At 39.5% G+C, this 17,000-nt stretch overlaps 1 protein-coding gene across 3 annotated transcripts in view; it reads left to right on the top strand.

The window, feature by feature from the left end:
• The window catches only part of MYOCD (myocardin), a 94,097-nt gene that overhangs the window by 21,169 nt on the left and 55,928 nt on the right, over positions 1 to 17,000 (top strand). For all 3 annotated transcript variants that reach the window (XR_003682930.2, XM_007104503.4, XM_007104502.4), the window contains exon 2: positions 13,533 to 13,598. Coding sequence is in view for 2 of the 3 variants with exons in the window: in XM_007104503.4 (XP_007104565.2) it covers positions 13,533 to 13,598 (66 nt within the window). In the remaining variant the exon portion in view is untranslated. The remainder of the gene's footprint in view (positions 1 to 13,532; positions 13,599 to 17,000) is intronic.

The following is a 17,000-nucleotide window of genomic DNA, read 5'->3' as shown; positions in this document are numbered from 1 at the left end:
CTTCCTCCCTCCCTCCCTCCCTCCCTCCCTCCCTTCCTTCCTTCCATCCTTCCCCTCTCCCTCCACCTCATTCAGAATTAGAATCACCTCCACACTGGGCCCAGGGAGGCAGCTCATGATCTGGGTGGAAGCCTTACAAATCCATAGTTGTACCAAGACACTAGGCCCATCTCTGGTTTCCTTCCTGGAGCAGAAACTCACCCTTGATTTAACTCATCTTTTATTTTCCAATACATACATATGAACTAATAGCCTTCACTGGAATATTCATACACACACAAATGTTCTTCTTACAGTGAAAAAAAACGAAACCTTTTTCCTACTGTCTTTCTTTTTGTTACTTCCTCCTTTTACCTTTATCCCATCCTTGCTTTCTCTTCTTCTGTCTGCTCCCTTTTTCCCGAAAATCCTCAGTACATTCAGAACTGATTCAGACTCAGATTTCATCGGATTCAACTTTTCCTACCTGTCGTATACAAACATTTCCATGAATACATGGCACTATCTTAACTTGATATGTCACCTCTCTTGCTGGTGTGAATAGAGGCTACTTTCTACCATTTGGTCCCTTGAAACCTTGTAATTACTTAGAAATCATTCTGAGGGCTTGGTTTTGATCATCTAAACAGGATTGTGTAACTGGAGGGCTGAGGGTATTTCAGATTCGACTCCCACACCGTACAAAATGTATATTTAAGTCAAGGATAAACCCAGCCTGCCAACAAAACAAAGTATCGAGGTCAGAAAATAAAGAAAGGGTAGAAAAGGATTCAAGGGTATAGAAGTAATGTATATAAGTATTATATGACAGAATCTATATCTAAAATCCATTTAATTAGAAATTAATTATGTTAGAATAATTAGTTAACAATTTGAAAAAATAATGAAAGCCTTTTTTAATACTATATACTAAAATTAATTCCAGGTGCATTGCAAAGTCAGATACAAAAACCAAAACCATAAAAGTATAAGAACATTTAAGTCAATATCTAATCTGGAGATGAAGGAGATTTTTCTAAGTATACACCAAAGATACAAATCATAAAAGAGTTTTAAAAGGATTGCATATAGAAATGTTAAATGCCAAAAATCATCACAAACAAAATTGATTGGAAATAAAAGATCAGAGGAAATTTACAACATATATGACTATGTTTAATGTGCTTCAGATATAAATAGCTCTCCCAGACCTATAAGAAAATATAATCCCAATGGAAAACTTTGCAAAGAATATTATCAGGCCACTCGCAAAAGAAAAGATACTAATAATCAACAAATCTATGAAAATGTGTCTGACTGATTAGAAAGAATAACGGATACCATCATTACTTATCAAATTAGCAAAACTTTTCTCCTCTTTAATAGCACGGTTAATAAGGGTGTAGTGAAATGCGAACCCTCCACAAGTTCCAGTAGGAGTACAAAGTGATACATCATTTCTGGAAAAAAAAATTAAATGTACAATAAAAGGGGGTTTGTTAAACAGATAGTAAAACATGACAAAACACTATGTGGCTATTAAAAATGAGAGTCTACATATACACACCCACACAAAAAGTGACAATATATTACCAGTGAAAAAGCAAGGCACAAAGCAGTATATAAACATGGTCTCATTTCTTCACATAATATATTTGCTTATTTCTATTTCTCAAACCTACTTTTTTCCTCAGAATTTCCTGAAATGTTTGTTAAAATATACTTCCAATATACACTAAAACTATTGGACTGTAGTCTCCAAGGAAAGATCCCAAAGAAATGTTTTTTTCCAAGTCCCAGGTGACTCTTGATATGAGATAAATTGGGAAAATCCTGATCTAAGCTAATCTAATCTCTTCTGTTGCTTTATGTTAAACTGAGATCCAGAGAGATTCTGGGACCAGTCTAAAGTAACAACTACGTAGGAGCAGAGGGGGTTCTAGAATTACATGTGCTGTATTCCAGATAAGTGAGCCCTTTTTAGGGCACCAGGCTTATTCAGAGCGATATTATTAAATCACATTCCCATCAGCCTCCTTCTATTTTGGTCAGACAGGTAACAGAACTTCTCTTCAACTCCTCTGTCTCACATTCAGTAATGATCTTCCTTTGTTGATGGCAAATGGAAAGTTTTCCATTTCCACTGTTCCCTAGCAATGTGACATTTTCAAACAGTAGCACAAAACTCTTTAAATAGAAAAGATCCATTTCTACTCTATCGTGACTCAGTAACAGACCCAGGATTCTTCTCAAACTTTCCTAAAAATGTCATCTTTGGGCTGGACTCAAGAGGAACATTTCAGCCAAGGAGACGCATTTTCCACTCTGTCAGGAATGAGCAGTATGGGGTTGGAACACAGAGTGTTTTGCAATCCTCAGAAAAGCAATACTTCTCACCAAAACCATGGCAACAACTCTGTGTGATGCCGTCAGAGTCTGGGATCATTCAGGAGCCTCATCCTAACTGGAGACTCCACTGAGCCCATCACCTGTGTTGGTGAGAATGGTACTCTACATAACTGTTGCTATGGAAACACTACGGAGAGTAATGCTGAGCTGAGGGTCCCTTACGTTGGGTTACCAAAGAGGCAGGGAGCATAAAACATGCCTCGTTTTCTAGTGGCTACTGATTCTTCATTTGAAAGGAACCCTTCCAATGGAAGAAATACATTAAAACATAAGGTTTAACATGGCAGAAGTTACCATTTTATCATCCAAATGGTTCCATTCGGAATTTGCACCCATGAGGCAAAACTTTAAAGTCCAAAGTCATGGGTTTGAAGTTCGCTGTCCTTGCTTCGGAAGTCTGTGGCCTTGGATGAGCTATTTACACCCTCCGGGCCTTATGAGTTATAACATAGGGATCAGGATTCATACAACTACAGGATTAATGGGAGGTTTCAATGAGATGATTTATATAAAAACATCTGTCCGAGAGACTGGCACTTTTCGGTTCTACCAATGCCAGAGAGACAGGGAGAAACAGTGAACGGGAAGTTGGAAGAATTGATCTGTGCTGAGTTACTGATTCAGCTTCTACTATTCATTCCTTTTTCTGTCCTCTGCCTTTCCCACTTCACTCTCCGTACTGTATAACCTCTGTCTCTCTGGTCCCTTCTTCCAACAAATCCCTCCTTTACAATTTGCATCACCTGCCCCCAGCAGCTGCTAGCCCTGAACTTGGCCAATATGTAAAGGCAGCAAAGATTTTTTAAAACTTATACTTTAGTGCTTCCACTACAAGTTGAAGCTCCTTCTCTTCAAATTCTGTAAGCAGAACCCAGCAGTTGGGCTTTCTCCTGAAGCAGCTATCAGCAGTATAAAACAGAAAGGTATTTGACAGCCTTGTATAGTTTAGAAAGTGGTTAAACTCGTTCACTCCATCCCAATAATCCTGTGCAATTGGTTATTCTGATTTGTTATTGACACTGTTGCTATACACAGAGAAGGCTAGGACTCGTAGACAGAGTGACTTACTCAAGGTCACGCGGCTTGGTGGAATCAAAGTTGAGTCTCTGTTTTCCATTCCCACCCTTGCTCCGTCATATTGCTTCCCTTTTGCATCAGGAAAGGTCTGTCTGGGCATGTGGCAGAGGTAGTTGTCTATGTGACAAGAGAAATGTCACAGTGTCCATCAATCCCGATATCACCCTCCTCTTTAACCTGAAACTCTTGAGAGACGTGCACAGTTGTACCTGGTCCTTCCCATCCTGACTGGCCCTGCTTCCTCTGCTGGGCACAGGCAACTGACATGTTCTGGTTGCAACCCAGTGGTGTTGTAGAGATATTCTAGCTCCCATCCTTTTTTTTTTTTAATTTACTTTATTGAGGTATAGTTGATTTACAATGTTGTGTTTATTTCTGCTGTACAGGCAAGTGATTCAGCTAGACATCTATATATACATTTTTTTTCAGATTCTTTTCCATTATGGTTTATCACAGGATATTGAATCTAGTTCCCTGTGGTCTACAGGAGGACCTTGTTGTTAATTCATTCTATATATAATAGTTTGCATCTGCTAATCCCAAACCCCCAATCCTTCTGTGCCCTACCCACCTCCCCCTTGGCAACCACAAGTCTCTTCTCTGTCTGGGAGTCTATCTCTCTTTTGTAGATGGATTCATTTGTGTCATATTTTCGATCCCACACATAAGTGGTATCATATGGTATTTGTCTTTCTCTTTCTGACGTACTTCACTTAGTGTGATACTCTCTAAGTCCATCCATGTTGCTGCAAATGGCATTATTTCATTCTTTTTTTATGGCTGAATAATATTCCATTGTCTGTATATACCACATCTTTATCCATTCACCTGTCGATGGACATTTAGGTTGTTTCCATGTCTTGGCTATTGCGTATAGTACTTCTAGCTCCCATTCTTGGGTTGGGTATCCAGTCTCAGCCCCAGCTGCATGCAGGGAACCTAGTCCTGGTCCTGCACTATACTTGATCCAGAGGTTTCTATATATTCTTTCATAATCTTAAACAGGATGATGCTTCCCTACCTGGATAGGGTTCACACTTGTGATTACAGAATATTAAAGGAACATATTCCTCCTGCTTCTGGGGAGGTAGGTTCTTGGGGTGATGATGGAGCTTGCTACTCACATCCTGAAATTCATTTTGGGGGAAAAGCAGGCTAGAGTAGTCAAGATACATTTATAAAAGAAGGGTGATGTAAGATCCTCCGTATCAGGCATGAAAATCTATCATAAATCTAGAATAATTCAAATAGTGTAGTACTGAGGCAACAAAAGCCCCAGACAGATGAGAAAATCAGAATTGAGAGCCCAGAACTTATGAATAAAGAAACAACTTGATTAGAATAAATACCTGCGTTTGTACCAGGAAAACCAAATTGGACTAATTGTCAGTCTTGAAGAGAATTTAATATGGTAGAGCTGATATTTTTATGATTAGATAAAAATCACTAATGTAAATATTGTGTAGTAAAGAACAGCATGTACTGAGGATTCCTTTTTGTTTTAACCTTAATATTTTCTCAAATCTTCTTATTGGTTCCTAGGCAAGTTATGGAAATTTCTAGAATGATATAAATATTGCCTAACAATTATTGTGTAATTGGTCACAATAATTATCACGTTTTTATTTTAACATTCAGGGGAAATATCACATTGGTTTTTACTGTCTCTTTTTGTCCTTAAATATAACATTGTAATGATTTTGATTTTTTTAATAAAAAACTTAATTTTTTAAAAAAGAAGCAACCTGAGTGCAAACATGTGACTCTTAATTCTGGCAACGATGCCCAAACGAACCCAAAAATAGAGGGAAAAAAAATTGCTTTGTTTCTGAAAGCTAAGACAGGCTGACACCCAAATGCCAGAACCGTAAGGGAACATATTGGGATGACATGGAAAAGACACCAAGAACTCACTCCCTTTCACCTCCCAAAGATAACCATATGGCCTCAAAAGAAGCGAAGAGGAAGCTCCATGGATACCCGTAATTTGTAGGTAGTTGGAACTGGGAGTGGGGGAAGGTTTGGGCTGAAAAGCAACCCTTTGCTCAGAGTATTTTTAGCTACAGTGGAGCAGTGGAGGTTTGCCAAGAGCTCTGGGGACACGAATGGCCACAGCAGGCTGAAAGCAGGGAGGGCAGTGCTGGTCAGTAAAGCACAGAGAGACAGTCAGGGATGGAGGCCAGACAATAGCTGAGGACAGCTGTGCCCAGAGGGAAAGGCCAGTAGTGGTACGGTTTCTGCCCCAATATCAGGGGTCTCCCACATGCAGCAGGAAGCAGGCATGGAAAGGGATGTGGTCATTCAGTCTCCACCTCTATAGCATCGGAGCTTTGTCAAACCTGGAGAAGAAGCCTCCCAGGGACAAATGCCACTGCCAAGATCATCCTGCCCTTGGCCGTCTGGCCTCTCCCTGTAGGCTTGGAGCACTGAACTGGTAACCAGGCCACCAGCTTCACTGGAGAGAAGGATTACAGCAGCTTCCGAGTGATAAGAGCAGCAAAGCCAAGGGTGCTGGACAACCCTGCCGTGCTTTACTTAGCTAGTGAGAAGGACATCAGAATCACACCTCAAGAGAGCTATTTGCTTTATGGACCAAAAGCCTGCAAACAATTCCACTTCTAAGAGTGTATCCCAAAGTAATATCTTGAGGACGTGGCCCCAAATTAACTACAAAAAATGTCTGCTTCTGTTTTACATGGTAAGATATGGGAAACAAACTAATTATTCAATAACAGGCATTTCGTTCAATCACTTATGGAATAATCAGAAAATGAAATACTATGCAGCTTATAAAATTGTCTCTTTTGAAGGGTATTCAATGGCATAGGAATATATTTGTGATACATTACTAAAAAGAGCAGCTAATGAAGGAAAACTTACTATATGATCCCACATAAACATATAGGGAAAAGGACCTCAAGTACATGAATCAAATATTAATAATAGTTATCTCTAGTTCAGGGATGAGTATTTTTTTTCCTGGAAGCCTTTCTGTATCTTGCAGTGTTTCTACATTGAGTTCATATTGCTTTTGCTATCCACCCTTTATCCCTCTATGTTACATTCTAAGAGAATGGCTCAAACATCCAGTTTACTGATTTATTTTTAACTGTATTCATTCAGCCATCCACTTGAGTGTGTTTATTTTAATGAACTAAGTTATACTTTGACCTTTGGTTTATTTTTTAATTTTATTTTTTTGATTGTAGTAAAACATAAAATTTACATTTTAATCATTTTTAAGTGTACAGTCAGTGGTATTAAATACAGTCACATGGTTTTACAACATCATCACCATCCATCTTCAGATCTTTATCATCTTGCAAAACTGAAACTCAATACTCATTAAAACAATAACTCCCCATGGCCTGGTCCCCTCCTGCCCTGGCAATCACCATTGTTTTCTCTGTCTCTATGGATTTGACTACTCTAGGGACTTCATATCAGTGGAATCATGCAGTATTTGTCCTTTAGTGACTAGTTTATTTTACTCAGCATAATGTCCTCAAGGTTCATCAACATTGTAGCATGTGTCAGAATCTCTTTCCTTGTTAAGGCTGAATAATATCCTACTGTATGTCTACACAACATTTTGTTTGTCCATTCATTCACTGGTGGACACTTGGGTTATTTCCCCCTTTTGGTTACGGTGAATAATGCTGCTATGAACGTGGGTGTACAAGTATCTCTTCTAGTCTCTGCTTTCACTTCTTTTGGACATATACTCAGAAGTGGAATTGCTGGATCATATGGTAGTTCTATTTTAATTTTTTGAGGAGCCACCATACTGGTTTCTATAGTAGCTAAACTATTCTACGTTCTCAGCAGCAGTGCAGTTTCGTCACACCCTCATCAACACTTGTTAACTCCCATTTTTTTAAACAGTAGCCATCCTAATGGGTATGAAGTGGTTATTTTATTTTATTTTAATTTTAATTAATGAAAATTATCTTGCCTGTCTCTGAGAAATACCTGCTCCGTTTGTTCACACTGTTTTGTTGAAGTTTGGAGCCTATCTTTCACGGTGCTGAGATTCCTCCCAGGTTAGGTGATTCTTGATTGTACCCTCATGTATGCCCTGTGGATACCTGTTAGACTGTCTGATGCACAGGTGAGCACAGTCTGTGGGGAAAAGACATGTTGCTTCACAGTCTGAAGCCCACCACTGTGTCTCCCAAGATGACTTGTTTACTGCTCCCACCTGGAGACAGTTTCGTCCCACATAACCAATGCCCGATCCAGTGTATGGAGGGGTACAGGACATAGTAGGGGCAGACCTCTAGCTTTGGTACCCCAATTAACAATCCTGTTACATTGAGCCTTAGACTCCCTCCTGCTCCAAGGCAAGGAGGATTCTTGGCATGGCTTTCAGTCACTCACTTGTGTATGTCTTGGGATGAGTTTCCCAATCCAATCAATTCCATATTCATTTTATGTCTCAGAGATTACTTACAGTTCCAGTCCACTGAGGAATCCCCTTTTTCTTTCCCTGTGAAGGTATAGATTTTTTAAACTATCATTTCTGTTATTTATAGCAATCAGTTGTGTACTCTGTCTGCCATCTTGAAACAGAAAACATTTACTACTTTTGCTGCTAAGAGGAGAGAAAAGGATAAGAAGTGTAAATTAGTATAAATTAGAACTTAGCACCTAGAAACAGATCATGGCTTATATTAGAACTCTGATAAATGATGAAAGCAACATTACAAATCAGTGAGCAAAGGAAAATTCTTTAATCAATGGCAGAGATATATGTAGTTTGCCAACTATTTGGAATAAGTTAAAGTTATAATCTAGCCTCAAACCCATACGTCAGATTTCACATGTGGGGATATATATATATATATATATATATATATATATATATATATATATATTTCTCTCTTCCTTCATATCACCAAATTCTTCCAATTTTTTTTGTTCAAAAGTGTTTTCATATTTTTCTCTTTCATTCACTTCTATTACTTTAATGCAGTCAATCTAAGTCAAAATAGCTTTATATCTAGAGAACTGAAGCAGGCTTCAAAATGGTTGACGCTAGTAATGGGATATCTCTCTAAACTTTTCCCTTTATTGGATTAAGATCTATGATAAATACAAAATAATCGAGGATTCTTACTTACTTTTGGTGTAATATATAGAATATGGAAGTTATTTGACGGAGAACTTGCAAAATCACTTATTCCAATCACAATATTTTGATAGAATTTACTAGTAAAACAATCTGGGCTTGGAGGTTTTTTTGAGGGGGGAATTTTTTGGTAATCAGTGTAATTTATTTATTAAATATAGCATATTCAGATTTATGGTTCTTCTTGTATCCATTTTGGTAAGTTGTAGTTTTCAAGAAATTTTATCTAAATTGTCAAGTTTATTGGCACAAATTTGTTAATTATATTTTCCTATTATCCTTTCTAATGTCGAGTGTCTAGGGTGGTAATTCCTGATATTGGTAAAATTTATCCTTTCTCTCTCTTTTTTTTTTGTCAGTCTAGTGAAGGCTTTGTCAGTTTTGTTGTCTTGGCAAAGAACCAGCCTTTGGCTTTGTTAATTTTCTCTGGTACTTGTCTGCTTTCTGTTTTGAAGATTTCTTCTCTGATCTTTATTTCTCTTCCTTCTACTTACTTTGAGTATACTTGTTTTTTAGCTCACTAAGGTAGAAACTTAGGTCATTGATTATTTAAATCTTTCTCCTAATCTAACAGAAGCACGTAAGACTCTAAGTTTCCCTCTAAGCATTGCTTTATCTGCATCCCATAAATTGTAATATGTTGTATATTCATTATCATTCAGTTCAAAATATCTGTAATTTCCCTTGTGATTTATTTTTTGACCTATGAATTATTTAGAAGTTATCACCTAGTATTTTCCTAAATAGCACATTGGTTCCCATTTCTAATTAATTCCAATGTGATCAGAGAAATACTTTATATGAGTTCCGTTTTTTTTAAGTTTATTGAAACTTGTTTTATGGTCTAGTATATCTTGATGAATGTACTATGTGCACTTGAAAAGAATGTTTATTCTGTAGTTAGTGGGTGTAGAGCTCTATAAATATAAATTAAATCAAGATGGTTGATATTGTTGTTCACGTCCTCTATGTCATTAGTAATTTTTTATCTAGTTCTACCAAATGTTGAGAGGGATCTTAAAAATCTACCATGATTTTGAAATTGTCTGTCCCTTTAATTCTGTGAATTTTTGTTTCATGTAATTTGAAGCTCTTATTAGATGCCTATCCATTTGTAATTGCTAGGTCTTCCTGATGAATTGTCTTTTTTATAATTATGAAATGTCCCTTCTTTATCTCTGTTAATACTCTTTGACTTAAAGTATATATTAACTGATATAGCCATTCCACCTTCTTATGATTACTGTTTGTATGGTGTATCTTTTTTCCATCTGTTTGTTTTTAACCAATCTGAGTCTTTATGTATAAAGTGTGTCTCTTGTAGACAGCATATAATTGAATATTGCTTTTTTAAAAATCCCTCCTGATAATCTGCCTTTTGAGTGTTTAACCCATTAATATTTAATGTAATTATTGATTACCACTTTATTACTCATTTTCTGTTTGTCCCTCTACTTTTTGTTTCTATTTTCCACATTTCTTGCCTTGTTTTGGATTATTTGAATATTTTTTAACATTCCATTTTAATCTATCTATTCTTTTAAATTATACCTCTTGGCATTTTTATTAGTTGCTCTAAGGATGAGAATATACATAATTAACCTTTCACAGTCTACCTATAGTTAATATTATACCACTGCATGTGAAGTATACAATGATATGACTTTTCTCTAAACAGTTTTGTACACACACACACACACACACACACACACACACACACAGAGAACATATATATTTCTTAAACTTTTTTTTTTTTTTTTTTTTTGTGGTATGCGGGCTCTCACTGTTATGGCCTCTCCCGTTGCGGAGCACAGGCTCCGGATGCGCAAGCTCAGTGGCCATGGCTCACGGGCCCAGCTGCTCCGCGGCATGTGGGATCTTCCCGGACGGGGGCACGAACCTGCGTCCCCTGCATCGGCAGGCGGACTCTCAACCACTGAGCCACCAGGGAAGCCCTATATTTCTTAAACTTAAGAAGAAAAAGAATCTTTAAAATTTACCCAGCTAGTTACCATTTCTGATATGCTTTCATCATTCTTGAATATCCAGGTTTCCTTCTGATATCATTCCCCTTCAGCCTGAAGAATTTCCTTAAGCATAGTAGTAAGTAATAAGGAATTTACTTCCTTATTGTAGTAAAGTCTGCTGGCAACAAATTATCCAGTTTCCCTTTTACCTGAACATATCTTTATTTCACCTTCATTCCTAGAGGATATTTTCTATTCTGGGTTGACAGTTTCATGTTTTGTTTTCATTTTGTTTTATTTTCTGGACTCCATGATTTCTGCTGAGAAGTCTGTGGTTATTTAAATCAATGTTTCCCTTTATGTAATGTGTTGTTTTTCCTGGCTACTTTCAAGATTTTCTCCTTCTCTTTGGTTTTCAGCCATTGGATTATGATGTATCTAAGTGTGGTTTTCTGTGACTGTATCTGGTTTGGGGTTTGTTGAACTTTCTGAATCTGTAAATTTCTGTTTTTCACCGAATTTAGGGAGTTTTGGCAATTATTTATTTTTCTGCTCTCTTTCTAGGACTCTAATTAGCTGATATTAGACTTTTTGATATTGTGGCACAGGTACCGGAGGCTCTGTCCACTTTTTCCATCATTTCCCTCTCTCTTCTTCAGTTTGCTCTGTGTTCAAGTATACCGATTAATTACTCTGATATTCATTCTTTTTTCAGGCCTTTCGGTGAATTTTGTATTTCAGATATTCTACTGTTAAGTTTCGTATTTCCATTTGATTCCTTTTTATGTGTTCTATTTTCTTGGTGAGACTTCCTGTCTTTACATTCATTTCAAGTATGTTTTCTTTTACTTCATTGAGCATAGTTGAAAATAACTAAAGTCCTTGTCTGATAATTCCAACATCTGGGTCAGCTCAAGGTTAGCATCTCATTATTGTCTTTTCCATTTAGAGTGGGTCACATTTTCCTAATTCTTTGTGTGTAGAGTAATTGTGCATTGCATCCTGGACATTGTGAGTCTTATACATAGACTCCTACGGTCCTCAGGAGAATGCTGATGTTTTTGTTTTAGCACACAGTTAACCCAGGTAGAGTCCCACTTTAAGCTCTCTCTTGCCTGTGTGCACAGATGTTCAAATTCCAGTTTAATTTTAAACCTTTGCTGTGCTGCTTTGAATCTGCCCCATGGAAACATCATTAGTGGATCAACCTGAAACTTGCAGAGATTCACGCAGGGAATTAGGGAACCTCCTCCTTCTCCAGCTCCCCACCTTGCTGATTTCCCCCTTACTCCCTGGTGGGCAGCCTTGGTTGTCTGGGCACCTTTTCCTGATTCCTCTGGCCAGAAAGATGAGCAGGTTTTCTATTGGAGTTTTAACTACCTATGACTTGCCACTTTATGACTACAGGCCACCCTCAAGGCAAAGCCTCCCACCCCAAAATGAGAAACTCACCCCCATGTAAGCCACCTCTCCAAGTTTCAACTCCTCCCTACATTCTGCCTGATTTTGTCACTATTCAGAATCCTCACGTAGTTATTTTTCACATTATGTTCAGAGTTTACGGTTTTTATCAGTAAGAGGGTTGGTCTGAAGGAGGGCTTGAATGATAAACGCTCATGTCGTTTTCATTTATCCACAAAGTAAAATAATTTAGTCCTCTTTGTTGTCCAGTCCTAAGATGGAGTCATATGAGGCTATTCAGTGAAGCACAGTCTAGCCACCAAAAGTAATTAAAAGTATTTCAGCAACATTGGTCTCTCCCAAAGAAGTTTGATGAGAAGCCAATTCAAAACCCACAGCAACACTTTTTAAAATTGTCTTTCTCCATCACTCTCTCAGTATATCTTATGACTGCATTTGCTCTGAAGCCTCACTCTGAAATACTAAATTAACTTGAACATCAGCCCATATATCCTTTTCATTTTTGCTTCTCTTCTCTCCATTCTAATTTTATCTTCATAAAAGCAATGCTTAGTCTCTCTTTTCATTATAAGGTGATTAAACCAATCCCTCTCCTTGAAAATTTCTGCTCTTTCTATTCTTATGCTGAGCAACTTAAACCCAGGAACCAAGATGGTGAACTCAGAATCTCCCTGAGAAAATGTAAATGTCCAAAGATGGGTATTTTTTTAGGAGGAAAGGGGTGAAGAGAATGAGAAAATCATAAATACTATACTCATAATATATATATCATATATATAAGTACTTACATGTATAAATACGTATAATTATATAGTCTGTGCTAGGGATAGTAACAAAGTTTTATAATTTATAGTTTGGACAGATTACAATGTTTTAATTTTTCTAAGTAAAGCATGACTCCAATAGCCCTACTCTGAATTTCCAGGTGGATTCCAAACTCTCATAATACTACCATTTATTGATGACTTAGCTGCCAGGCACCCTGCTAAGCAGTCTGCATACACAGTTTAATCAAACTGTATAACAATCCTGTAAGGCAGGCATTGTTCCCAGTTACAAATGAAAACACTCTGAGGGTCAGAGAGGTTGAACAACTTGCCCAGTTACCCACATAGGAAGGGGCTAGAGATGGGATTTGAACCCAGGTGAGACTGGAGAGGCCAAGCTTCCTTTACTCCATCTCCTCTTTTGAAATCATGGCCAAGTTCCCAGCAGTGCTTGATGGTATTCACCTCCCAGGTGGTAAAAGCAGGGGAAGACAGAGCATGGTGCTGTGAAAGTAACATACACTTCACAGACGAGACAAGTCTTCTAGTCTCTGGTTGTTACCCACTTGCTGCAAAACCCTGCAACCCCCTCAGCTTCTCTCATCCTTCCTTCTCCACGTCTACAACAAACACGCAAGTGTCCTTCACGCAGACTTTCAGAACTGTTCTAGAAATAACGCAAGAAGAGTGATGCAAAAAAAAAAAAAAAAGTACAAGGCAAATAGAAGTGATTGCAATCAGTCTTAGCCCAACTCACAAACTAACACTTGCTTTTCTAAGTTTTACAGTTACGGCTGCAACAGAGAAGGACCCAAGAACAGCTGGCTAACCAAGGCATCATACCACGTGAGTAGCTGCATCTCTTATTGACTGATCTGTACCATGGGACCATGCAGCTTGGGAGCTGGAAAGCACCTTAGAGGTCATAGTCTAATTCCATGGATCAGTCTCCCCAGATCCTCACAGACTCTGTGTCAGCAGGAATCCCAGACCTTGGAGGCTTAGCCCCAAATGCTACTCACCTGTAAGGGCTTCCCTTTAATCATATAGGTTGTACCTAAAATTCCAATGTGGTGGTTTGTTTACAGGACAAACACAATTCTATGGGCATCCATCCCTCTCTCCTACTTTTAGAATTGGATCTAATCACTCTTCTTTCCAGAAGCATCAATCACATCATCTTTTTCTCACCTCCTCGGTTTCACTTCTGTTTGGGTACTTGAGTCCTCAAGTAATTGAATATTGTCCAGTGCTTCCTTTCTGGAATAATGGGCAGCAATACCATTCTAGTGTAAATGGTATAACATTGAATTACTGGCCATCATTTGGGTCAAAGAAGAAGGATTAGCATATCTTTTAGAAGATACGTTTGAAATTTCCTGCCAGTTTAGCAATTGAAGCTAATTTTTGGTTAGCTATAGAAAAAGGAAAAGTACTGGATAAATGGAATCACCATGTAAGCTCCTTTAGGTGACACTTTCTAACTTCTCACCCCAGCAAAATTTAAAAGTCAATATCCGTAATGACTCCTGCAGAAATCCAGGTCCTTGTCATGACTGTGGCTTCAGGGTTAAGCATGCAACAAGCAAGCATGTGCCCTTGATTAATGTCCTGCGGGTAGTAACCTTGGTGCCCTGTGATCCAAGGTCCAAGCAATTTAAGTGTTTGTCCGTGCTTCAGAACCAGAACAGAACTAAGAATAGTTAAGTCCCTTTCCTTTGGTAATTCAGGTGAAGTTCTTTGTTCATGGCTAAGCCCTACAAAGAATAAACAGCAGGTGACCTTATGGCAGAACAACTTTTTTAGAGGTTTGCTAAAGCACAGAAGAAAGATATCACCTTGCAGTTGAAAGGCTGCTTCAATAAAATGTACAGTTAGGATGAGAAACCAAAGGTACAAGTCTGTGTGGCCTGTTTCATCTCAGTCAGCCCAGCAGGGCAGGTGCTAAAACACAGGAAAGACCAAGAGTCTGCAGACTTCAAGACAGATAAATACATTGGCACTCAAATGTGAGCAGGCCAGTCTTTTTCAGAATCCTGTTGCAAACACGTAGAATCGAATTTGTTTAACCACGTCTAGAAGAACGATTCACTAAGAATGGAGTGTAGACAAGTGTAGATCCACCAGGATCCTCTCAGTAGGCCACAGTCTCTACCACGTGCCCTCAAATATAAGATGAGCACATCAGTTTCAGTGGGATTAAAATAATCTGTTCCTTCACCGGTGTTTATTTCCCTTAATTCTGGAAGGGCAATTGGAGTAGAGAGGCCTGGTACCTTTGCATCCCCTCAAGCTGTTCACAGCCGATTTAAAGTTTAACCTACGTGCTTAAATAATCCACGCCTGGATCTTGCAGCTGGCTTTTGGATGAGAATAAACTTTTGTTGTTAGGTTGCTGGGGTTAAATTTCAGGGAATCAGTGAAACACGTAATAAAAGTAGGAATGAACCCGAAGGTACATTTTTACATAACACCCTTATGTAAGTCATGCAAATTGAACGTCCGTTTGTAGAGTCGAGTCCAATGAAGATATAATATTTTGTTCTCCAGGATTTTCAGAATCAAATAGTGTACATATTAACGAAATACTGCTTGACAAAAATTTTGCATCCATAGCCCATTGTATGATTAAGATAATTGCTGGGGGAAAGTCCTAAGAGTCATGCAATGATATTTCTTTTTAATTCAGCAAAATGAGAAGGGTTGCTTAAACATCGTCAGTTTTCCTGACTCTTTAGCCATCTCCCCTCCAGGCTTCCCAAGGGTGTCGATTCTGCTGTGGAAAAATGTCAGAGCTGCAGCAGGTGCACCCTGCAGGCCCAGCCCCTAGACTTCGATGACTTAGTGCTTCTGGGGAAGCCAGACCCAGACAAGCCTCTGCACCTGCTGAGAGGCTGGGGGCTGAGACGGTAGCCTCATCAACCCAGACATGAAACATGCAGTCTGTTTACTCAGCGCCCCCGGGGGTACGTGTGTAAAAGCAGCCGCTCCAGAGGAGGGAACAGGAGCCCACAGAGTCTCAGGGTCCTTTCAACTCAATCTGACTCAACACATTTCATGATGAACTTGACTCTCTGCAGGGCGGTATGTGCCAGGTGCCGTGGGGGGCACGGTGAGCAAGACCGTCCTTCACGGAGACTCGCGACTTCAGGGGAAAAGGTGACAAGAGACACAGATAGTATAAGTCAGGGTGAAACTAGTTATGTTCCACAAGAGGGCTCTTTATGTCTTCATTCTATCGTTTGAATTTTTTGAAGTGGAAGGAAAGAGGAAAGGAGGAAGGAAGGGGGGTAGAATGGAGGGAAGCAAAGCCAATAGTCATTGGAGATCATCTAATTTTCGGATTTTCAATGTTTTTTAATAGTTAAAGATATTGTGTCTGTGTATATATATATATATATATATACACTACCCTGGTGGCTCAGTGGTTGAGAATCCGCCTGTCAAGGCAGGGGACACGGGTTCGAGCCCTGGTCCGGGAAGATCCCACATGCCGCGGAGCAACTAAGCCCGTGCGCCGCAACTACCGGGCCTGCGCTCTAGAGCCCGCGAGCCGCAACTACTGAGCCCGTGAGCCACAACTACTGAGCCCGCGAGCCACAAATCCTGAAGCCTGCACGCCTAGAGCCCGTGCTCTGCAGCAGGAGAAGCCACCTCAATGAGAAGCCCGCACACCGCAACGAAGAGTCGCCCCCGCTCGCCGCAACTAGAGAAAGCCCGCGCACAGCAACAAAGACCCAACGCAGCCAAAAATAAATAAATAAATAAATAATTTAAATTTATGGAAAAAAAAAATATATATATATACACTGACTGGAACAGGGTTGGGGTCCTCTGTCCCATTCACTCGGCTCCCCTCATCCCTCCTAGATGACCCTGATTGTCCTCCCCAGAGCGCTGGTCCTCTTCAAACAGAGTTTGAAAATCCCTTCCCTAGTCCAAGGCTCATTGTCTTTAACCTCCATGAAACCGAGATGGGAGAGGCCTAAGAGGCTTTTCAAACATCCCAAAGCCAGGGCCCAGTGTGGTCCTACTTACAAACCTGAACTGTGAGGCTTTAAATGCACACACAATAAAATTAGTAACACAGGGCTTCCCTGGTGGCGCAGTGGTTGAGAGTCCGCCTGCCGATGCAGGGGACGCGGGTTCGTGCCCCGGTCCGGGAAGATCCCGCATGCCGCGGAGCAACTGGGCCCGTGAGCCATGGCCGCTGAGCCTGCACGTCCGGAGCCTGTGCTCCGCAACGGG

Source organism: Physeter macrocephalus, chromosome 14, assembly GCF_002837175.3.
Source record: "Physeter macrocephalus isolate SW-GA chromosome 14, ASM283717v5, whole genome shotgun sequence".
Lineage (NCBI taxonomy): Eukaryota > Metazoa > Chordata > Mammalia > Artiodactyla > Physeteridae > Physeter > Physeter macrocephalus.
The sequence above is the reverse complement of the archived record's forward strand: the minus strand, read 5'-3'. Positions and strand labels throughout refer to the sequence as shown.